Genomic DNA, 25,000 nt, shown 5'->3' on the forward strand with positions numbered 1-25,000 from the left:
TCTAGTTAAACGCTTCGAACATTTTTCCCAGGGAAGGATAATAGCTGCTGACAAAGTATTTCTCAGTGCCCATGCATTACATACACAGGCTAGTAATTAACGATAATTAGTCGTGTGAAAATACTTGACTTCCATTACAAATATAAAACAAACTAAACTTCACCTCAACGATCTCATAATTCCAGAAAAACTAAATATGTTCATATGCTTTGGTGCTATTTCAAATCTTTAGGTTTAGTGTCGGACCTCATTAAAACACCCTCATCAGGCCCGTCGCTGTAATCCCATTACACATCACACACAACGTGTTCACTTAAAAACACGTAATCCAGCCCAGCAGCCTGAGTGCTCTTTAATGCGAGCGGTACGGACCGTCCCGCTGCAATCACAGACGCAGCTCGTCTCGCCATCCGTGCTGCATGCGCAAACACTTGAGCGTAATATCTTTGGCAGCCTTGCTGCCGCGAGATTTCTTCCAGACTGTGGCGAAATTGAGTAATTCCAAACAAATTTGGATGTAGGTGAAAACTCCAGCTTGATATTGAGCATTTGGCTGCGGGGGTCGGAGTTAAATGTGGTTTCACCCGTTGTGTGTAAACAACAAGTGAAGTTAATATCCCCCTCAAGTATTTCCTTATTTCCTTCGTACGCCAAGTGCGCTCTGGTTTGCCGTGAGGAAGCGTGACATCATCGGGGCTCTTTTACAATGGTTGCTAAGAGTCTAATACGGTTGGATGAAAGTGTTATTAGACACTCCAGGCACCCCACACACATGAAACCAATACACCGTTTCTCTCCTTCCTCCATCTTTCTCCGGCTCGATGACGAACGCGACAGACGGACCGACATAAAGACGATACCTCATCTGGACGCCGTGCCAGCGGCGACTCCCCGCACCATGTGTTTGGCTTTAGGTCCCCGGGCCTTTACAAACGTAATTGAACAAATCAGCATGCGGTTGATCCCTCATTTGGACAAATAAACTCTCATATAGTTGCTCAAAGTTACGTCTTGATTCGGCTTACCCCGGAGTTTACGAGGCTTTTCTACCGGGGCCGAGGAAATGTAGCAGGACGATAATGAACATTATAATGATATTATAATGGGCTGCTGTCAGGGTGTGTCTTTGGGTGTGTGCTTGCTACCTGTGCTTATATCTGTACATATGTTGACGCACACATCTGACATGCGGTGTGTGTGTGTGTGTGTGTGTGTGTGTGTGCATCTTCTGTACAATGTGTATTTATGCCTGGCAGTGTGTGGTTAGCTAAGAGTTTAGACTTTATTCTGCAACTCTCGTTACTCTTCTGTTGCATTGTTTCTAACAATTTTCACTTAATATTTGGGGATTTTTGCAAAATGCAATGTGGTTCATGTCACATTCACTTCACACCGCTGCACAATTCCCGCATGTGCGCTAACATTTCTTTCTGTGCATTTCCATAAATGCATGTTTCAGCGACTGAGTCTGTTATCTTTCAGCCAAATGCATGCTTCTGTCCAACACAGTGTGTGTGTGTGTGTGTGTGTGTGTGTGTGTGTGTGTGTGAGTGTGTGTGTGTTTGTGGAAAGAGCCGTTATGACAGGCCGCAGATTAATGGCTGTAATATAGCTGCATATCTGTCTAAACATTTTCTTTGAACGAATATTTAAAGGGAGGTCGTGCCAAAACAGTTCAGGTCCACATGGCAGTCTAGATATGGTCTCGTCTGATACGGCTTCTTCAGTCCTCCTTGGTTTCTTTGTCTTCTTTTAATATCCCTCTGACTTAATCCATCTCCTTCATTCTGGGTCTCTGAGACTTTGTTTCCTCTCTCTGCCTCCTCCTTCCTCTCCTTTCCCGTTGCTTCCTCCCTCCTCTCTTCCTCTATCTCTCTCTCTCTCACATCAGCCTCTTCTTCGCTTCGATCCCATCCTCTCTCTCGGGGGATGTCGCTCTTAACGTCCTCCGACAGAAGATGTAAACACGCATATCTGCCGAGGTTTTCTCCCTCTTTTGCTCGTCACCATCTGGAAAACCTTAGATCTCCCCCCGAAAACACGACAGCACTCTCGGAGCAGGAGAGAAAAAAAAGGAGGGCCGGAGAAGATATCCAGTGAGGGCTGGAGGAGGGATGGGTTGTTAATTGTTTGTTTTGGCTCACTAGATATGGACGTTTGTGAAATGCTGCGTGTCCTCAACTTTTCAAGCGTTTGCTTGGTGCCAGATTCATTTGTTCAGCGCACCGATTCCTTTTGTTTAGACAATCCAATTTTTTTAAAAGTGCAAATGTCTCTCCCGATGTTTGAAATCTCTTTTATTTCTTTCTGGCCAGCAGCTGATGTTTGCACTGTCCAGAAAATGAGATTCATCTTGTGTTTCTTCCTCTGGTCTGAACCTGCAGGTCAGGTGTTCTACAACTGCAGTTTGATATTTGAATTAGGACCTTTTTAAAGAAATGCTTACTTAGGTCATCGATGTTTTCTCCCCCTGGTCTTGACTGTTACTCCCGGAAGCCTGTCACTTTGTATTTCTGCTTGATTTTGATGAATTGTAAAAGTAAATACAACTGCTGCTCTTTTTCTCTGTGTCTTTAGTCATCTGGAGGACAATCAAGTCAGCGTTGTCGAGCGAGGAGCCTTCCAAGACCTCAGGCTGCTGGAGAGACTGTAAGTACGCCGGCTCGTGTTTTGCTACCTGTTCTGTGAAAGTGAGAGAAAAGAAAAGCTAAACAGCTGATGCAAAAACTAAAGGTATTTTAGGCACGTAACACCCCCCCACCCCCCCCCCCCCCCCAACCAGGCTACAAAAAAAAGCACAAAAATAAACATTCCAAAATATGCATGCATGCACACCGGCAAACACAACTTCACACACATGCAAATATTTGACTTGCCACTGCAGATTTTCCATTTCCCCAAACATACACCTTTTGACTTCCTGTCAATTCTGTAAAGCGCACACACACACACACACACACACACACACACACACACACACACACACACACACACACACACACACACATACTCCCACACACACACTCCCACAGTCACACAAAGAGAGTATCTGGATGATACCCAAGTCCATCCACTTCACACACAACCTCGGAATCTCTCATAGATATTGCCTTGTTCAATGTGTGTGTGTGTGTGTGTGGTTGTGTGTGTGCGTCCGTCAGCTCACACCAAGGCTCTAGTCAACAGAATCAATGTGTCAGTGCACAACACAACACTTCCCCCGCACACACACACACACACACACACACACACACACACACACACACACACACACACACACATGCACACACACCTGCATGTTTATGACTCCGTGTTGGAGGATGACAGACAGAAAGCGACTGCTGCACGGTGTTCATGATGCCGTGGCATGAAATGAAAAGAGACAGCAACACACTCCTGAAATTAAACTTTAATTTGAGAGCTTTTCTTAAAGGTGTCTTTCAGGTGATGTTACAAACACACAGCTGTCGTTTCTGATGAGCACAGCATTTCTAAACTCAGGAACCGGCTGTCCTTACAGCGTTTATCACTGGGCTCGGACAGGAGCTGAGAACTTCCTCACTGATGCGATAATGTCGGCGTCTCAGCTGCTATTTAAGCACAGGAGGGAGTCGTGGCACTGTCTTTCCACATTGTGCTTCCCCAGTATCACCACAACAGTAACTTAAAGTGATGGATTTAAAGATTTTATCTGCCGCGAAGAGGAGAGTTTAGAGTTTAAAAAGAGCAACGGGAGGAGGACGTTGTTGTCTCGGACGTGCGATACAGAGAGACGAGAGCTCTTCATTCAGTTCAGGTGACGGCCAATGGTGAGTGGCGGCAACATGTGTATCTTTGTCTCTTAATGGAAATCACACAACCAACAGTGAAGGCGCGAGGTGACGGGCCGCTTTAATGTTGAAAGGCTCTTTAATGCGGCGTGTCGGGAAGGAGTCAGAGGTCAGGGGTGAGGAGGCAACGGAGCTGAGTGTCAAAACTCACACAGGAGATGGCATCCAAGGCAGGGTGCAGCTTCAATGTAGTCATAGCGAGTATAGTATATATATATATATATATATATATATATATATATATATATATATATAGTAAGTATAGTATACGGATGACTTCTACCTAATCGAAGGAATGTTTTGAACATATTAAAGAGAAAAGTTCTGGTGTATCGACGATAATTAACAATATTCAGGCTCCTGAATATGGTTTTCTCCTCTGCAGTAATAATGAAAGGCTTTTTTTTAAAAATGCTCAGGCCTCTGATGTTATGGCTGTCGGCGGTGAAAGTTGAAGGGTGAGGGGGGTCGCGGTGCTGAGTCTGTGTGATTTATGGCGTCACAATGTGAAAAACATGGAGCTTAGGCACTCATCTCTGGAGGTGAGTACGTCCACGTATGTCAGCACATGGATTATGAAGTCACGGGAACGCTCGTTTCACCTCGTGTGGTCGCGATATTTTCACCAGGCTGTGATCCGTAATTGATGGACGTTTTGCCGAAAGACGTTTTTATTTTGTTTTCCTTACAAAGATATATGAAATTTTTTTTTTTAGGTAAACCGGCCCAGAGAGATTAGTTCCCCTCAGCCTCCAAACCATTTTCTGCTGGACTGTGATTCTGACTAATCGAGACAATCTTCCAAATTTAAAAAATACAGAGCCCGTGGACTTGCGGCCTGGTAATGTTTCAAAGGTTCCGAGCAGAAGAAACTCGTCATTAGAAAACACACAAAGGATTCTTCTCTTAAAAAACCATAACTGTTTTATGAGCGAACAACTCAAAATGACTCATAACTGTAACAGAAGCCGATCAGACGCTTACACTTTTGTACCAGCAGCTATTTTCTAAGAGCAAGGGTCAATTATTTCAAATGGAGGGTAGCGGCTGTCTTTCCATTGGTGCGCACACACACACACACACACACACACACACACACACACACACACACACACACACACACACACACACACACACAGTGAAAGTTGGGGTCTTATTATCATTATCACAAGGTTAAAAGGTCGGTGTCTGCGTCTTCTCCAGAACAGATTCTACTCTGTGACCCCCGTGACCTCCCCCCCTCCCTCCCCCCCTCACCCATCCTCCTGTTCTTCTCTCTTTCCCCTCCACGCCTCTTCTATCAGCCAAATGCTTTGGTTGCTTGATAACACTTTCACTCCCTCCACTCACGCTGTCCTCATCTCTCTCTCTGCTGCAGCCGACCCCGCCCTCCTCCTGCACGCGCACACACACACACACACACACACACGCACACACACACACACACACACGAGCAGACACATCGTTCACCCTCACAGACGTGTCTACATTGTAGGTCAACACCAGTCCCTCTCTCCATCTTCCTCTGCCTCTCATTCCTTTTGTAAATAGTTGCCACGTGTTCATTTCGCGCTCAGTTCAACATCCCCGAGCAAATAACGGTACTTTGCATGTAAACACATAGGAAGGCCTCGGGCCGTTTTCATTTTTATATTAGTCCCATATCAAAGGGGAAAACAAAATGTCCCAAAAAACGTTCCTTGGAACCTTATTATCACAAAACCACAGAGAGGTGGTTCAACTCCAGAACACGGTCACCAGAGGGTCTTCATTAGGAGTTGTTTTTAACTCGTCTTTTTTCTAATAATTGACTGTTTATGCATCTGGTGATTAATGAAAGCCAGCCCATCCTGCTGATGCTGTTAGTTTTTGTTGTCTATCATTCTGGTATTCGTGTAGGTTGAGTGACCGCACCCAGAATAGAGGATGAGTTCATGCATGAGACCGTTACTGTTAGTCTATTTAACGATGACGTGATCTCTAGTGCCGCCGAAGGTCCTTTGCCCATGTAATAAATAAATACTTTTTTTTGCATCTGAAGAGGTTTTTGTTTTGTTGTAAATGTGCATCTTTCACCAAGATGTGTTGGCTGCAAACATCTGACTCTACTTTTCGGAAAGCTGAGATAGAAGAGCGCTAAAGCTGTCGGACTTGTTTGATTCGACCGATGTCAGGACAGGAGGGATGAGATATCCGTGTTATTGGCTCCTGCGATTTGTCTCGTGAGGACGAATAAGGACGATATGATTCGCCTTATTTCTTGCTCTCTGAGAACACGGTAGTGCATGTGACTCTCTAGATGATTATATGGTTTTCATCTCTCATTAAAGTGACAATAGATTTTTTTTTTTTTTTTTTTTTTTTAAACTGAACTGTCAACGGAGTGCAGATGACTGGAAGACGCCAGGAAGCTAAACTGGTTCCTCCTTTCACTCCCAGGTCAAAGCCCATGCGGGGATGATAGTGATAACTGGCTCTAGAGAGCTTACAGGACGATAACCTGCAGCTGACACACACACAAACACACACACACACACACACACACACACACACACACACACACACACACACACACACGCACGCAGCATGATAACCTGTAAGTCACGACCACAGGAAACCAGACAGACTTTCCCATGAGTTTGACTTTTGAACCGTGAACCCGCCGACCTTAAAGGTGATCCGGTGGCCTGGCTGGTGATAGTTCAGTCAACACAAAAGCGGGAGTCGGAGTGATTTATGAGAGGCGTGTTCTTCACCGGTTTCTGTTCACGCTGAGGTTTCTCTTTTGAGTTTTACAGAGTGAAACCAGTTAATTGGAACTATTCTCTCTATTCTCCTCTTCTCTCCACAGTCGCCTGAACAGAAACAAACTCCAGTTCCTCCCAGAGCTTCTCTTCCAGTCCAACCCCAAACTAGGACGCCTGTGAGTACACCTTTCTTGTTTTTCCATCCCTCCATCACGCTTTCCTCAACTCTCTCTCTCTCTCTCTCTCTCTCTCTCTCTCTCTCTCTGGCTCTTTTCTGTCTTCTTTTGATGTGTTACATGATCCATTTGAAAACACGGCCACGGTGCAACGTCAGAACTTTTATCCGGGTTGAGGGTTCAAGTCCCGCGCCAGGTGTCACAGTGCCGCTCTGTGCTCCTGCGGAGAGGTGAAAAGGAGTGTGTGTGTGTGTGTGTGTGTGTGTGTTTGTGTGTGCGTGTGTGTGTGTGTGCACACTTTTAAGAGGTGAAAGTGTGCCTGGAGCGAATGTTTTCCTTGGACCTGTGAGGAATTTTTATTCAGGAATATGGAGCTTTCCCAGAGTGTTCGGAGTGTAAGAGCAGGTCATACTGATGCCTCCCTCTTCCCCTCCTTCTCTCCTTTTCATCTCACATTCCCAGATACTCTCTCTCTCTCTCTCTCTCTCTCTCTCTCTCTCTCTCTCTCTCTCTCTCTCTCTCTCTCTCTCTCTCAGTCCCATCGGTGCGTCCGCCCCGTCTCCTTTTCTTCCCCTGTGCCCTCTCTGTCTGCCCTCTTTCTTTCCACTCAGCTTTTCTATTGGTCTTATCCTCAGAGAGTCTCTCTGTCAGCTTAGGTTGAAGGTTCACACACCTTTCTAAACCTTATGGCTGTTTATGTTGGGCTGCCTTCAAGTGAAGCTAGAGGTAGACACTGTGTGTGTGTGTGTGTGTGTGTGTGTGTGTGTGTGTGTGTCTCGTGCATGCTTGCTTTTGACTGCTTAAGTCTGCAGTCATTTTCATATGTCTCCTTGAACTTATTTATCATGCATTTCTTAGTGTGTGTGTGTGTGTGTGTGTGTGTGTGTGTGTGTGTGTGTGTGTTGCGAGGTGTTAGGATAGGGAATACCAGCACTGGGACATTAAACTTCTCACTTCTCTCACTTCTCTTTCATAATGTTTCCATGAGGCAGAACGCCTTGGAAGCTCCTTTAACCTTCCTTTTTGACGTTTTAGCCGTTTAGGAGATCAAACAGAAAATTAGACCCACAAACGTGAAAGGAAAACTCTTGTAAAAAGCTTTTGAGTATCACAAATCAAATGCCTTTCGCCTAAACCAAAAAGTAGGTCTGGAAATGTTTGCAGGTTGCGTCCTCACAGAGAACGTCAGCTTCCGTAATGTGTCATAATATGTCATAATATGTCAAAACGTCCGAGGAAACGTCTCTCAGGGCTGAAGTCCAGCTCTACACCTTTTGTACAATCTGTCATATAGTTCTGCAACAACATGACTAAATCCACTCTTCAGGCGTTAAAGTGTCAACGCTTTCACAGGAAGTAGCAGGTTATCGGCGGAGCAGAATTGATGGGAACATACCGGCGATCACTCGGACTGAACGCTGGATTATGCTGCAGGAATGTGGGAGAGTTTCTGTGAACCTCTGACACCATCGAAATCGGTTCTAGCTGTCTTTGTAAAGGAGCAACTTATGAAATGGACTCGGGCAAAAGAAAAGACTTAAACTTCAAGACTTTTTGAGTTATTTAAATGTGCACTGCTTTTATTATATCGTGATAAGTGAAAAATATGCTCTTTAGTCTCGCGATCGACCCTCAAAATCTCCAAAAAACATTAACATTTTTCATTTTGAAACACTAAAGAAACAATGACAACAAATAATAATATTGGTGGTTTGTGGCGATGACAATAAATTGTATTTTCCGCTGCACTTTCTCAATCCGATCTCTCGTGTTTGGCAGAAAAGCCGCAGAAAGATGAGATCCTCTCAGCGGGGGGGGGGGGGGGCTCGCTGTGAAACCCGCGTGTCATCGCGTGTTTCAAACGTTGTGGTGATGAGCGTGACGTATCGCTGAACACAGCAGAGTGGACCGTCAACTGTGGCTTCCAGGATCACACACACACACACACACACACACACACACACACACACACACACACACACAGTCAAAACCCTCTCATGTGAACATCGGGGACACACGCAGTGAGGGAAGCAAACACATGCGATCGTACGGACTCCATCACACACACAAACACACACACACACACACTCTCGCTGTGTTTGCTTCTTATTTCCAACACTTTCTCTTGTTCTCCACGAGCGACGGTCTTATTCCCTCCGCCGGCTGCATTACTGTTCTATAAAACCCGTAATTGTTCTCGATAGCTCTTATTTATCGCCGGTCGAATATGGATCCCTGGAGCTCTCAGACAACTCGGTACTCGAGTGGAAAAGGGCGAACGTGTTCCAACCTTAACATTATAAATCTCATGTTCTTTATATCCCTGCTTTGCCATCAGCACAATCTAAATTACAGTGTCTGGAGTTTCCTCCTGCTTTTTATTTATTTTTTTTTCTTCTTCTTTTCCACTTTTCTCATCTTTTTCGTCCATTTTTTTTTTTTTGGTGCTCTTATCCCATCCACGCTGTGTATTTTTCTGCAAATTAAGGAAGTGGCGGTGGTGTAAATAGCCAGGTATGTGGAGGAAAGAGCTTGTGAGAGAGAGAGAGAGAGAGAGAGAGAGAGAGAGAGAGAGAGAGAGAGAGAGAGAGAGAGAGAGAGAGAGAGAGAGAAAGAGATTGAGAGAGAGACAGAAGGGGAATAAATGTAGGTAGACTGACAGCAGAGTGAGAGGGAGTCAGACTGAAGGAGAGAATAACAGCAGGAGGGTAAGGAGGAGGAGACGGGAAGGTTTGCTGGTGGGTTTCTGGTTTGGGTTCGTAACCTTCCTCTCTGTCAGCCTCGGTTAGATATTAAATGATGGCAGTGTGATAGGAATTACCTCTTAACCCTCCTATTAAAGCCCTGTGGTCTGAGGTTTGGAGACTGGGGGGGGGGAGAGGGAAGGAGCTGGACTAGCATCAAGGGAAAATAGGCATGGGTTGGAGGTTTTTGCTCCTGAGGTGGGTGGGAGGTAAGGGCAAGAGGTATCAGGCTGGATAATAGTTTTTAGTCTTCCAGGAGTCTCGGATCCCGCGGAGTCGAACGAAGCGTGCGACTCGCAGCGAGCATCGAAGAGGCTGGCTTTTTGTTTCTTTTCGGAAAATGTTCTAATTGAGCGCTACGCGAGGACGGCGAGTGCCTGACAAAGACGGATGGACGGTGGGTATCTGGGAGGTCATGCGAAGGAAGGAGACGGATAGATGAAAGGAGGAAGGGAGCTGGGTCGATGGATGGAGGGGTTGGAGTCCTGGTGACCCCACTAGGTGGCTCGGTGGGGGTGGGGAGGGTGGGGGGGTGGGGGGGGACAAACAAAGATAGGGATGGCGAGATAGACGGATCGTGGACTGGAGTCTGTGGGTTTCAGTGTGTGCAGTCTGTGGTCGTTTTCCCCCCACAGTTTGCAGAGACTGTGGTCTCACAGCCCATGCACCCAGACACACACACACACACACACACACACACACTAACACACACACACTTAGACGGAGCTCCGAGTCGAATGCATTTACTCGAAAGGCAATGACTTTCTGGTTTTAAAAAGCAACAATCACGACGACTCGGATGGAAAAATGCGAGCTTTTGGGTTAGAGGGCTTTTTTTTTTTGCATCAGTGCACAGCGGAGAGTATCAGGGAGGTTTACTTTGCTAAGTGACGCGATGGCTGTTAGTCTGCTGTCTAATAACACTGACCCAGACTGAGCCTCATCCTGTTATCTTCACTTTCTGCTTCGGTAGTTTGTGTGTGTGTGTGTGTGTGTGTGTGTCTGTGTGTTTGCGCATGTTTTTACGTGTGCATGCCTGTGAGTGTGTGTGTGAAGCCAGCGCTGGTCATTCTTCATCATTCTCCCCCATTAAAGCAGCTCAGGTTACAGCTGATTGGTTCGCATGAGAGGAGAGGGTGAGCGATGAAGAAGAAAAATGAGGGCAACGTCAGACTCGAGGGATATTTCCTCCTTTCCCTTCACCCGCTAGGAGGGCTTCAGACGCTGCGTGTTGCATAATGCAGGAGGGGACATTTTTTTTTTTTTTTTTTTGACCATGTTTCAACGTTCATGGACGCTGAAATACAAGCATCGTCTGGCTGTAAAGACGTAGAACCCCTGTGTGTTGTACGCTACATTATTTGTGCTTTAAAAACTTTTCCGTTTGAAGCGAGGCTCTTTGCAAATTTGGACTTTCCATGAGCAAAAGTTGCGGATAACACCTGGTACTTTTTTTTTGGTACCGCCCCCGGGCGAGCTGAGCCGATACTAGAAGGTGGAGTTAAAACACGGCAGACCACTGATTGGTCAGAGAGATCTGTCTCTAGCGTGAAACGGGACGTCCTGCACAAACCCGCCATTATTGAGAATCCAATTCATGTTAATTGTAAACTGTCAAAAGAGCCTGTTAACCAGGAACCTATCAGATTCTAGTTTGCGTAGTAAAGCTTGTATACTCCTGTCTTATTTTAGTTTTCAGCCTTTTCCTATGCTTTGCCACTGCTGCGTAATGTCCTAACTGCACCCTATAAAATGCATCACAGCAGGAATACCAGCAGCCAAACGTTCAGCCTAAAAGGTTTTTTTTTTTTTTTGGAGGCGTAATGGAAAGAGAAGTGAGTTCCTGTCCAGAGGGATGCTGGTTAATCTCTGCGTACTCACTCACTATGGACAACAGCATTACATATACGTTCCCGCAACGTTAAAGTGTAACTGAAGCTGTGTGGAAGTGGAACGGGATGAAACGGGAGTAAGAACGGAAAGGATGGAAATATAGCAGAGGGGAAATGGCCGGCAATAGTCAACAAATCATGACCTGGAAGGTTGCCAGTCTAAACCCTTGCACTGACGAGTGGACGGTAATGAGACATGCCTTGCTGCACCATTAGGTTACCCTTGAGCAAGGCACTTAACCTCCAGATGCTTCAGCGGAGGCCCCCAGATGCTTCAGTGTGGACCTTCCTCAGTTACTGTAAATACAACCGTGCTGGTTGAGTCGGGTGGGTGGTGGTGGTGGCGGGGGGGAGCTGGAGAGGGAGAGAGGAATGAGGGAGGGAGGGAGCGGGGGGGGGAGGGGGTCATTTGAGATGTCTTTTCCTCCTAATTAAGGTAATGGAGAAAGACGAGGAGGTTGCCTTTAATCTTGGCTAATTGTCCATTTAGAGGCGACTGCGATAGTTTACCTGCTGGAATGTTACGGTTAGTGTTACAGGAAGTGGGTGTTCTCAGTGCGTCCAGTGATTGGCTGCGACAGACGGAGCCTCGGTGCCGATTGGTGGGATCGGTCCGGAGGGGTGAGGGGGTGAACGCAAAGTGCCTGAATTCGTGTGTGTCTTCTTTTTTTTTTTTTCATCAAGGGCTGGTTCACTCATTTACTTTCTTTCCCTTTTCCCCCCCTTTCTTTTCCGCTTGAGCTCTCTTTCTGTTGCACACAGACGGAACAAACGGCTCCGTTGTTTGTATTGCTGTCAGCAATTGAAAGATTGTTTTCTTGTCACTAGGCTCCGGGCCCTTTGTTTGGTTTTCACGCCACTGGGTGCTGGCGAGAAACAAATAAGTCTCAAACACACACACACACACACACACACACACACACACACACACACACACACACACACACACACACACACACACACACACACAGAAGCACACACACAAGTAGCCTCCATCCCTCTCTCTCTCTCTCACGCCACCTCTCCCGCTGATTCAACACCACAGGCTCTGGATGCAAAATTGTGTGTGGGTTGACGTGTTTGTGTGTGTGTGTGTGTGTGTGTGTGTGTGTGTGTGTGTGTGTGTGCTTGCGTTGGTGCATTGCAGACTCAATACCAAACCACACACCCACGACATAACTTCCTAATAATTAAACATGACTCAGAAGTACAAACCAAGGTATACAGCTGCACCACAAGGCTATTAGAACCTGACATGCAGCTGCACCACAGAGCCTATGCACATCAGTACTGTGAGACTTGAGTTTATTAATCTTACTTGGATTCAATCTTAAAATCACAAGTGCTTCCTTAAACAAAGGAAAACAGTAGGTTTTATTAATGGCAGTAGGTGTTCTGGAATGGAGCTGCACCAGGTGGCCCATAGGCTCCAGGACGGAGCTGCACCAAAGGACCCACACTGAAATTCCCTGGTATTCGGGGGAAGGTAAGGTACTTTTTACTGAGGGAACCTGACCAGAGCTCCTCTAAAATAAGACTGCTCTTAGCGGCTTGTGTGTGTGTGTGTGTGTGTGTGTGTGTGTGTGTGTGTGTGTGTGTGTTTCCCACAGCCCAGACGGCAGTGTGATTTTGTCCCAGGACATATTTAGATAAATACACGCTGCAGAGATACCAAAAACCAACAAAGAGAGCGAGAGAGAGAGACAGGGAGAGCGAGAGGAAGAGGAAGAGGGAGAGAGAGACAATAAATGATAATTTGATATATCTGGAAAATACAGGAGAAGTTTCATACATTCCTTCATGCTCTCCTAAAAATACTTCCCAACATTAAAGAAGATGGCTCGATACTTATTGCATTCACTTAACTAAATCCCGACTTCCCCAGTAAAGATTTCTCCTGTAGAAAGTTGATTTCTTCACCATTTATACACACGCGTCTGGATCTACTGTATGCGGAGGACAAAGACTTCAGGCGGGGAGCTTATCACTGTGACAGCAGCCCATCAGAATACACACAAGTATAATACACATTATGCACTTCTTGTTCGTTCGTAGTCCTTCATATTGACACTGACTTGTGCTGAACACACTCCTCGCTTCACTGACATTCTCCTTTCAACAGCGGGAATGAAATAGTTTCTATATATTGAACAAGCCGCTGTTCAAATGACTTTTGTTTCTTTTGTTTTGAACGCTGTCGGCCATGTAGCTGCTTTGTCTGTATTTAGTCTGACACAATCATTCTTAAACACTTTGCAAAGTGTTTGAATAAGAATGCAATAAGTTACGTTTGACTCTTTTTCTGTGAAAGCATTTAACAAGCCAAAAGTCATGAAGTGTGTGTGTGTGTGTGTGTGTGTGTGTGTGTGTGAATAAAACAAGTCAAAGTGTTTGCCGGTCACCAACGCGGCGCTCTTAAAGTTCACGGCAGCGACACCTCTTCCCTTCCAGGCGCCTACGTTAGCGGCTAGCTCGCTAGCTCGCTGCAGGGCCAGCTCCTATGAAATGTTCGTGGGAGGCAGGGGGGCTTTTTTTTTTTTTTTTGTGTGTGTGTTTTTTTTTTCGTGGCAAAGAATTTTTATGTGCTTACACTGAAATAGCACAGAGGCTGCATGTGGTAGCAATTTAAGCTCGCAAATAAAGGTGAGTTGGGATGGGGAAGTAGCCGCGGAGCTGCTAGCGCACACAGCTCAAACTTTCCCCTTGACCTGTTTACTCTACCGGGCAACAGGGATGTGTTTAGGCACACACTGTACATCCACATGTGTGTGTGTGTGTGTGTGTGTGTGTGTGTGTGTGTGTGCTTACTGTATGTGCTTGATTGTGATTATTGCATGGCTTAACGTGTGCAGTTAGGGTTTATATTGAATATGAATACACAGCGTGTGTACATTCTTATGCGTTCTGAACGGGTATACATAGTTTAGTAATTTGTGTCTCTGCTTGCGTCTGCATATTTGCTTATATGTTTATATACGTCGTGCATTTGTTTGTACATGTCTGCTTATATTCATGTCTCTGGCTTTGCTCATGTGTGTGTGTGTGTGTGTGTGTGTGTATGTATGTGTGTGTGTGTGTGTGTGTGTGTGTATGTGTCTGTACATATATTTAAGAGAGGGGCAAACTTGATACCGGGCCAAATGCACTCACACTGTTTGTTTAATCACAATTTAGGTTTACATGAGAACACTAATCAAAAACAGACTTGGCTCCCTGGAAAGCTGGAGGAGGAGGAGGAGGAGGAGGAGGAGGAGGAGGAGGAGGAGGAGATGTGAGGGTGAGGAGGAGATAGATGGGAAGGCATGAGAGGAATGGGAGCAGGGGGAGAGCCTGTTAGACAGGTGAGGACAAGACATGAAGGGAGAGGAAAACACGGAATTCAATGAAAAATGGCCGATGAGAGGAGGCTGGTGGAGAAAACAGTTTAGTGGATCCTCTCTCTGAGTAGCAGCTTTCAGAGAAGAGAAGCTTTTGTCGATTGTTGACCTCTTTTTTTTTTCCCTCCTCATAGACCGGACTAATGGTCTGGCTCTGATTTTAGATGCTTTATTTTCCCTAAAGGATGTTTTAAAAAACCTGGCAACTGGCGTCTATCCTGCTCGTGTGTGTGTGTGTGTGTGTGTGTGTGTGTGTGTGTGTGTGTGTGTGTGTGTGTGTGTTGACAGGGTGGGTTTTCAGTAGTAAAAGCACAATGGACTCGTACACACACTGCACTCCATCACTGACAGAAGACGAACCACTAAACAAATGTAATGTCCCCCATAATTACATTCATGTGTGTGAGATGATAAAAAACAAAGAGCTCACTTTTATGTCTGTTGCACATTTTACAGTGAAACTCCAAACTGCTCTTTTCAAACTTGTTCTTCACAGTTTCCTGGGAAGCAGAACTGAAATTCAGTGAAAGAAATGCAATAATAGTCAATCTAGCAACGTGTTCCTTCATATTTGTTTTCCCCCCATAATGAACGGAACCATTATCCCGTGAAGGTTTTATTTTTATTTTTAATTTCATGCTGTTAATCACGTTGTAAGAAAGGCTCGTTCAAGCGGTAGCCGTCTGATTTCAAAATAAATCTCCTAAAGTGTTTCAGCAGCTGAAACCCGACCCACGGTCTCATTGCTGCCGTAGAGTTACGGTGATGTCATACGAGGGTTTCTGTCTTCGGTCTCCTCCTGAATTCTGGGAAACAATCTTTCGGGGTTATTTACTGCGAGGTGACATGTGGGCCTACAGTCGGTGTAAATCGAAGCTGCGGCTCAGTGTGGGGTCGTAAAAGTGCTGAAATCGCTCTGTGTCTGTATGTGGGGTTTCCGCAACGAGTAACATATTTTACAGGACTCCCACACGGCCCAGTGTTCTTTAATGCAGCAGTACGCTGGTGGGGGAGTCCTGGGAAACTACAAAACCGACCGGCGTGTTCCAAAAAACCAGTCCAGTATCCTCAGGGATTACATCTATGTTAGACGATCGTCCGCCTCGTAACTTACGGGAGAGATCAGATGATTTTGTGTCTTCAAATAACCGTACTGTCAGCCAAAAACTTTGTCATTTAGCATAACCTCAACCGGGTTTGTTACATTAACTGTCATTGGGATCACAAGCGGGCAAAAAAAAAAATGTATTTGCAATCAACTGCTTTTGCAGCAATCAACTTTGTTTATACAGCAGCAGCTTTATATTTCAGCTGTGCAGAGGTTAAGTAGAAAATTAGGGTGTTTTATGTTTAGAAATCACCTCATAAGTCTTCAAATTCATCACTTCGGTTCAACGTTAGCCTTACCGTACCTAAGTAGTCTCTCTGTTGTCCTGGACGTGTCCTAAAAACGTGTCAGCGCAATGTGATACGCAGGGTTCTTCCTCCATTGATACTTACGAGGCCAGCCTCCTCCGTCAAATACTGTCCCGCCTTCCAGTTCTTGATAAAACTCTTAATGAGCGTCTTCATGGGAAAAAAAAACCACAGTTTTCTAACGAGCGCTGCGCACGGCTTCGACGTCTGTGGCGGCGGTGGTGTGTCGTAATCAGCGGAGCGAAAGCGAGACGGGCGCTGCCAAAGCTGCCGAGGAGGAGGAGGAGGAGGAGGAGGAGGAGGAAGAAGAAGAAGAGAGCTGTCTGCTCTTGGCTGGACTTCAGCCTCATAAACGCAAAAAGTCCGAACGAGTGATGAAACGTCACCATCGGTCGATGCGCTTTCATGTGCCACAGCGCTTCCGCCAGTGATGTCTTTGGCACCGCAGCAAAAAGAAGACAAAACATTCGCAAATCACACATGTGGAACGTGGAAAGCCGATTAGGTCATTATTAGTCTGCTGTTGCCTGCTGGTCCATGTTATTTTTTTTTATAGTTTTATATATCAGCCAGCTGGCGTTTGTGAACATGTGTCTGAACGACGCCAGCGTTAGTCTGTCGAGAAATCGCACGCATTACGCTCGTATTTCACTGTGAGATTAACTTTCTGTCGGGTTTAGTGAATGGAAGTCAACGGAAGTGTTCCAATTCATGTGTGTTTGTGTGAGAGAGACGCTGTGGGAGGTCGAAATAGCTATTACATTCATTGTTGACCATTATTATGGCTACTGGCGACTACATGGTTGGAACTGGCTAATGTCTCACACACACACACACACACACACACACACACACACACACACACACACACTGGCAGACACATGTTGGTGTGTAGAGAGTCATGCTTTCTGTGTTTGGGCCTACAAGTGAATGTGTGCATGTCAGAAGTTAGACTTGTGATTTATGCTGTTTAAGAAAAGTCTGATTGTTACAAATGAAGTCAAACTGTTGTTATTGCTCTGGTGCAATCAGAGTCACACACACACACACACACACACACACACACACACACATGGACTGACCCACACACACTGTCTGTATCCTAGCTGTCACACACACAGTGACAGAAACACTGCAGATGTACACATTGACCGACGCACTGCGGAGAGACACAAACAAACACGAACCACTTCTGTCGCTCTTTCCTTCTCTCCTCATCTGTCTCGCTGTCACACAAACACCTCCACGCAAAGGACGAGCTCAACTGTTTCTCCGCTGATTTAAGAGTTAAAAACCCAGTAAGTGTAATATTTCCCTTTGTCCTTTAACAGACATGTTAAAGGACAAAGTATTACGACTTTAAATCAAACTAAATAAACCAAGATTAGCGCTTGTATGCACTCCGCTCAGGAATGAATGAATGAATTAATTACAACATATTTCCTGACGGACTAGAAAACTGGGTAGGACTTTCTGGCACAAACTGGTTTAAATCCCGTCTGAATGACGGGGACTACTCTGTGTCAATCGGTGAAACAGCGACATTTGGAGTCCCCCAAGGCTCCATTCTTGGGCCTCTTCTCTTTAACGTCTACATGCTCCGAGTATAGGAAAAGAACAATGATATTGTCATGTGACTTTGGTCCCATGCAAGCACTGACTAACCAATGACTAAATCAAAGTCAGGTAATAAAGCCCTGGAGGTTTAAAGCCAACGGAGCAAAGGTTCTGCTGCTGCGGTACAAACCGTCCAGACCTCCCGGTCCAGATTTATTAAAATGTGTCTTTTTTTACATTTGTCTGTCATTACGTGACAACGGTATAACATGCTAGATACAAACAGCTAACTCTGGAAGCTGGAAGCTGTTATGTACCGCTGCATGAGTCAACAGCAAAAAATAACTAACACAAGCAACGTTTAAACAACACTAAATCACGTCCATATTGAGGCTGAAACATTAGAATAAACACTGCAAACAAACAAAAAAAGCCCACCACCAAGAAGATTGGCAGCTTCGACGAGGTCTCTGAACGGAATTCCACATCGTGTGCCACCTTGTCGATTTGGCTGGAACTCTCCTGGATTGCTCTGCGGTACAAAAACTAGAGGGGGATCGCTGCTCTTCCAACAAAAATGCAGTTGAGTTTTTCAAAAATGTCAGATGGCAGTGGAACATTACAGATTGATAAATGACCTCCAACGTTGTTATTCTTTTAAGAGAAAGCCTTTGACCGAAGCGCCAAAGATCGTCTCTGTTGATCTCCGCAGTGGGGGGTTGATGGAAAATGTGGCCTTTATTTTAGGAATATTTCCATTAACAATACCGCAGACGCCACCGGCCATCTTGGCTTTCGTGGAGTTACGTTGTTAGGAATAATGCAGCTGTAGCAGTATTCTATTATAATTTGCAGATGCACTTTAGACGGCGCACTTGACATCATCGAAACGCCAAACGGAATGGAAGTCCATCCCTGCAGTGGAGCTCCAGAGACTTGATGGGAGAACCGACGCGAGGCTCGTAGTGAAACAACGCCTCCCATTCGTTCTGTGTTTACAGTGATTGCAACAGAGAACAAAATGTATTTTTGAGAGATCCTGAAAGCTGTACATTCAGTATAGCGGTAATGATGGTTGTCATGAAATACACAGAGAGAGAGAGAGAGAGAATAAAAGACTGTAAATCACTTTAAAGGCCAACCAACTCCCACGCAGATATAGACAACAAAAGGGAGGACATCAAAACACCAATAATGCCAGAAGACGATCTAAACCGACTTCACGTTCTTTTTCATTCTCTTTGAGAATTTAATGTAGATATTGTGGGAAAAAAAGAGACTAAACTAAAAGAAAGAAAAGATGATGGATGACACAGAGGTTTGGATTCACAGGATTTAGATGGTGTGAGCGAGAGAGAGAGAGAGAGAGAGAGAGAGAGAGAGAGAGAGAGAGAGAGAGAGAGAGAGTCAGCCACATGAATGGGGTGAGAGGAGATTTAACCAGGCCTCTAAATACAGAGCACCACAAAGCCACTTTAAAACCTGTAGAGATATATTTATACATCACACACACACACACACACACACACACACACACACACACACACACACACACACACACAGAGACTTGGAAACACACTGACAGTATGTGCAGTTTTTGTGTTTGTTTCTCTTTCTCTCCCTCCGTCTCTAAAACTGAAACACTGAAACAAGACCTTTCTGATGGTGGTGTGTAACAGTGTGTGTGTGTGTGTGTGTGTGTGTGTGTGTGTGTGTGTGTGTGTGGGGGGGGGGGGGGCTCCACCTGTTAAACTCAAAGCTTTGAACTTTAAAATAGCTCCACATTTGTTAGTTTTACATCTAGAATGTGTGTTATTTCAGGTACAAATCCTGTCTATGAATGTCACATTTGAATCCAAATCTTATCAATTATCGTTGCGTATGAAGCGATGTTTACAGCTGAATCTCTACCGGCCCAAATAAAGGCATAGCAGTGCAATGGGGTGGGGGGGGGGGGACAAAGAATGAAAAGATAACCGACTGGGAGTTATTTTAAGGTTGAGAAAGATAATTAGAGATGCTAAAAAGCCATGACAGTTTGTGTATGTTGTTCAAATCAAGTTACAAACACCAGGGTTCATCGTGTTTGGGTTGAGAATTCTTCTCTAGAAGTCTCCCTGTGTGCAGCAGAGACGTGGTATTAGCCGTTGTGTTTGTGCTAGTGTGAACTAAACAAGTGACGCAGGAATGTGCCTTTTTTTTCCCCCTTTTGTTTAAACAGAGAAATATGAAGCCTTGAAGTGATCCTCCATCCTCCTCCGCTCTTTCCCTCTCATCTCTCCTTCTGTCTTTTACACAACCTTGATTTTTGTTACTCATGCAAGGGCAGGCTAACGTCACGCAGACGTCCGATGACGCGACGGATGAGTTTGTGATCGCGTCCGTTCGGCAGCAGCGTCTGCTTTTGCGCCCCGATCGGACTTCCAGTGTGTCAGAGTTTATATGTGGGCGTGCGAGTGAGTGTGTCGGTGCACTTTTACAATCAGAGGCCCGACAGCAGTGTGTCCGCCACAGATGGAAGATATTCAGCTTTACAAACTCACAAACTCTTCCACTTAAAAGAAGCCAAATGAGTATATATATATATATATATATATATATATATATATATATATATATATATATATATATATATAGAAATAAGACCGCTGCACTCGGAGTTAAAGAAAGAGGCCGCTTGTGCGCTCCGCCGCACACATTGTTCTCCGTAAACTTTTGTCATCCGGAATTTTACGGTCACTTTTTTTTACAAGCGCGGCGTCACGCTCGTGGTGCAACCCCGCGGCCTCGTGAGCGTCTCACAGTCAAAGACAATAGGCTCCAGTGGCCTGGCCCGCTAATTAGTAGCTCCACTTTATGAGGCCACCAAGTCAACCGCAGCCGCTGCAGCATAAAACAATGGAACTGGTTCACATCCAGCTATCCTAGATGATCTTTACTCTCGTCTGCTACGCTGCCGTTTGACGTCGTCTCTTCACCGGTTCCCCGCGTCTATATAATGTCACGTCAACACAGTTTGAAGCTAGAACTCTGTACGGAGGCTTCTGCCATAAACAAGTCTGTCAGCTTGTTTAGCTATAATAATGTCAGCTCCCTCAGGTTAAACCGTCTGATTGTGGGAACGCTGCACCGCTGCGATCATCCGTACGCGTTTTTGCCAAAAAATCCAGTCGTTGCCGTCTAGGATACAGTAGATGGTGGAGAGACGGATGAGTGAAACAATAAAACGCCATCTGGGAGAGGGTTCTGACTCCACAGCAGCTTTTATTTTCAGCTCAAAGTCAATTATTCTGTTTTTTACCACGACCACGTAGCAGATTGTTCATTATATTTTGGACTAAATGGAAACCTTGTGTTGGCACTAACTGAAATAAACACTAATTTACTGCCCCATTAAGTGGTAGAAGCTGTAGCCTTGTTACAGCCAAAATAAGCGGTGATATATGCGTGTATGGGTATGAATAATAATTCAGAAAGTCGATGAGGCCTGTGTGTTAAAGCCCCGATATGTGCAAATAACACAAACACACATAAATGAATATATAAATAACTGATGACGCTGGTTTACCGTATTCATGATATTCATCCTGGTTTCAGTAAACGGGCATTTCTATCGGCGTTTGGTCCAAAAAAGCAAAAGAAGACAGAATCAGTGAGAGAGAGAAAGAAAAATAAATACCGAGTGCCAGCAGGAGATGATGATTATGGCAGAGAGATGTTTGATGTGTGGAAAAGTTTGTCTCCACCGCTGAACATCAATAAACAGCCGGCTGCAGTTACCAACACTGACAAAAGAGAAATAAACTGTGGAGATAGAGACGCATACCGAGAGAAGAAGAAAGAGGAGACATGATCACAACTGAGACCAAGACAGGGAGGGGGAAAAGAGAGGGAGGAGGAGGAGAGAGAGAGAGAGAGACACGATGAAAGAAGAGAGAGACATTTACATGACAATCTGGAAACACATTACATACATTGAACTGTTGCTACCTGGTTAATCTGAAATCCACGCCGCAGGTCAGAACCTTATTTTGGAGCCGTTGTTTGCTTATGGTAGGTCTACGTGAGGGAGGTTGTCTTTCCGTAGAAGAATAACTTCTGTGAAATTGGTCACAAATACTCCAAAGTTCAGAAAACAGCTTATTTACACTCTCAGAACTCACCTCCAGTGTTAAGGCCTTTACGCCACGCAGTCGTTAATTCATGTCACGCATACTTTTTTTTGCAAAGAACGCAACTATTACACGGCAATTGCAATTTTTTCTGAGCTTCCGCACCTGCGAATAATAACGGCATCCGCCAATCACGTTGTGGAAGAACAGGTGGATTTTTGATGTTCATAAAACAACAACAGGGAGGCTTCGTAGAGGGCGATCTCTATTACTTTTTTCAACCTCGACGAAGGAAGCGCAGACCGGATCAACCCGGCCCGTTCTTGCGCTCGTACAGTAGTTAAAGACGCAGCGAAGAAGAAGAGGAGAGTCTGTGGAAAGAAGAAGAAACAGAGAGAGAGCGACAGGCTGACAGAAGAAGACACAAATAAACAGAGTGTGTAAGAGCTAGAGACACACAGACGAGGACAATAAACAGGGTGTAGGTAGTGAGGTGGAGAATGTCTAGGAGGGACACATGCTGCAGAGAGAGAGAGAGAGAGAGAGAGAGAGAGAGAGAGAGAGAGAGAGAGAGGGAGAGAGAGAGAGAGGTAAAGAAGTGATGCGACAGGAGACAGACAGAGAGAAAGAGACAGACAGAGAGAGACAGACAGACAGACAGACAGAGAGCGAGAGAGAGAGAGAGAGAGAGAGAGAGAGAGAGAGAGAGAGGTAAAGAAGTGATGCGACAGGAGACAGACAGAGAGAAAGAGACAGACAGAGAGAGACAGACAGACACACAGAGAGAGAGAGAGAGAGAGAGAGAGAGAGAGAGAGAGGTAAAGAAGTGATGCGACAGGAGACAGACAGAGAGAAAGAGACAGACAGAGAGAGACAGACAGACAGACAGACAGACACACAGAGAGAGAGAGAGAGAGAGAGAGAGAGAGAGAGAGAGAGAGAGAGCAAATAACTGCCGGCACCAGTCAGTATCAGCAATAGACCCAAGCTAAATAAACGGCCACAGGCGTCAAGTGGTGCCGAGCGCTACTGAAGCCTGAGCCACCCACCGCCCGGCGGTCACTTTCAAGTGGTCACTTAAGGGATGATGTCACCGGCCGCTCCTCGGCTGCGTCGTCTCCACGGCCCGGCTGCAGACTGCTGCAGCTCCTCCAGTTCTGCGAGAGGATTAAACGGGCTGATCAACACCAGACTCGTCCGACCGAAGGGATCTAGTAGCACTTAAAGGGGCTACGTGTAGCATTCTGCCATCAGTAAGTCATTAGCGCCGCTCATTTACCATAAACACATGTGGCCGAGGCTGGTGGTTCCCTCATATATATATATTTTAATGATATTGATTTTTCAAATTCTCTTTGTGAATCACAAGGAGATACTCTGCAAATGGAGGTATTGGTTCCGCACCTCCATCTTCTGCACATGACGTAACTGTGATAGTTTAGCGATGGTCTAGAGGAAATGAAATGAATCAAACCCACGACCACAAAACTGGCGGCGATCAAACCGTCGGGCTTGTCTCAGTTTTTTTTTTTTACGACACCGTTTGGGAAGAAAAAGACAATTTTTTCGGGGGAGAAAAAAAGCAGAGACGGCGTCTGTTCTTTACAAGGTGTTGGACACACTGCTGAGGAGCTGTTGGCTGACAAGAGCATGACCGTGTCTACACACATAAATATACACACATGCGCATAAACACATGTATGCCACCTCACTGACAAGGTGCTCACTGATCCTGCCAACATGTGTGTGTGTGTGTTTCCTACACCACAGTGCCTCGTGCCAGCCAAACACGGATCAGACATGTGTGTCAGTCGGTCTGCTAGGTTGCGCATGCATTCATAGCCCATGAAATCACACCGCAAAAGTCGGGTCGCGTACGCCAAAAAAAAAAAAAAAAGCCCACATGATGACGAACCTATTAAATAAACCTGTTGAGTAAAAATGTTAAAAGCATAAACACGGTTCTGTGTTTTAGTTTGAGTTATCGGGGGTTCTTGTGTACTCGAGATCTGCTATCACCAATTAGGGTTGTGTATCGTTCTGTAACTTTTGGTTTGGTGTTCTTTCTTCTTCAACCTTTTCGTCTCTCACTCTCACCCCTCTCTCTCTCTCTCTTTCTCTCTCTCTCTGTCTCTCTCTCTCTCTCTCTCTCTCTCTCCGGCATATTTGGCATTTCTTCCATATTTTCTGTGAGTGAATCAAGCCTGAGTCACACACACACACACGCACGCACACACACACACACACACACACACACACACACACACACACACACACACACACACACACACACACACATGTGGCTTCCATTAGGCCGTCTTTGTAGTGTTATTAAGACAAACGAGTGCACACATACACAAACACAAGACAGGGGAACATGTGGACGTACATCCTGAGGAATCTGCAGCGCATGTGGTCATCTTGTTTTATGAAAGGTGTCCCGGCGCTGTTGGAGTGGATCACCTTCATGTGTGTGTGTGTGTGTGTGTGTGTGTGTGAGAGGAGTTATTATCTCCCCAATGAGTAAGCAACACAACATCAGAGGAAACACATGTAACTGTGCAGTGAGCTCACTGTGGACGGCGTCGTCTCTTCAGGTTTACTTTCCTGATCAGAAAAATACAGAAACGTGACGATATATATTTAGCTGCCGCTCTTATCCAGAGCGGCTCAGTGGGTCAGAGAGGAAGCTGTTAGTTGAGCTTTCTTTGGACTCAGCTCAGTGTCGATTCAGAAAGAAAAAAGATGCGATCTACCTGTTCTTTAGACCAGTCGGACCAGAAAACAAAGACGGTGGTGTCGGCCCAAAAGGCCCGTCAGCTCACCGAGGAAATGCCAGATGGCCGTAGCTGCTACACGGTCCTTGGATTGTTTTGTTTTTCCAAGGTCGAGAAGGAACTCTGAAACGTGACACAAAAGCAGCGGTGGACTTGTCGTCGGCTTCGTTACGCCGCTTCAACAACATCCACCCTCGCCTTCATCAGACAGTCGAACCACAGAAGCCTGAAGTCGGAGGACTGCTCGGCAAAGAGCGTCCTTGTTTGATGGACGGCGACAATCGGACAATGGGAGAGGGACACACTGACGTCGCAACCTCGCCAACGCAAAGGATTGTGGGAGGCCCGGTGGCGGGAAGAAGAAATGTTGGC

At 45.6% G+C, this 25,000-nt stretch overlaps 1 protein-coding gene across 1 annotated transcript in view; it reads left to right on the forward strand.

Annotated features, from left to right (window-relative positions):
- Window positions 1-1,186: 1,186 nt before the first annotated feature.
- The window catches only part of LOC137869512 (slit homolog 3 protein-like), a gene marked incomplete at its 3' end in the record, with an annotated part of 182,193 nt that continues 158,379 nt past the window's right edge, over window positions 1,187-25,000 (forward strand). The window contains 3 exon segments of the mRNA XM_068706927.1: window positions 1,187-1,191; window positions 2,578-2,649; window positions 6,682-6,753. Coding sequence (XP_068563028.1) covers window positions 1,187-1,191; window positions 2,578-2,649; window positions 6,682-6,753 — 149 coding nt within the window.

Source organism: Cebidichthys violaceus, unplaced genomic scaffold, assembly GCF_023349555.1.
Source record: "Cebidichthys violaceus isolate CVI_PGR_0920_01 unplaced genomic scaffold, fCebVio1.0.p SCAF_124, whole genome shotgun sequence".
NCBI lineage: Eukaryota > Metazoa > Chordata > Actinopteri > Perciformes > Stichaeidae > Cebidichthys > Cebidichthys violaceus.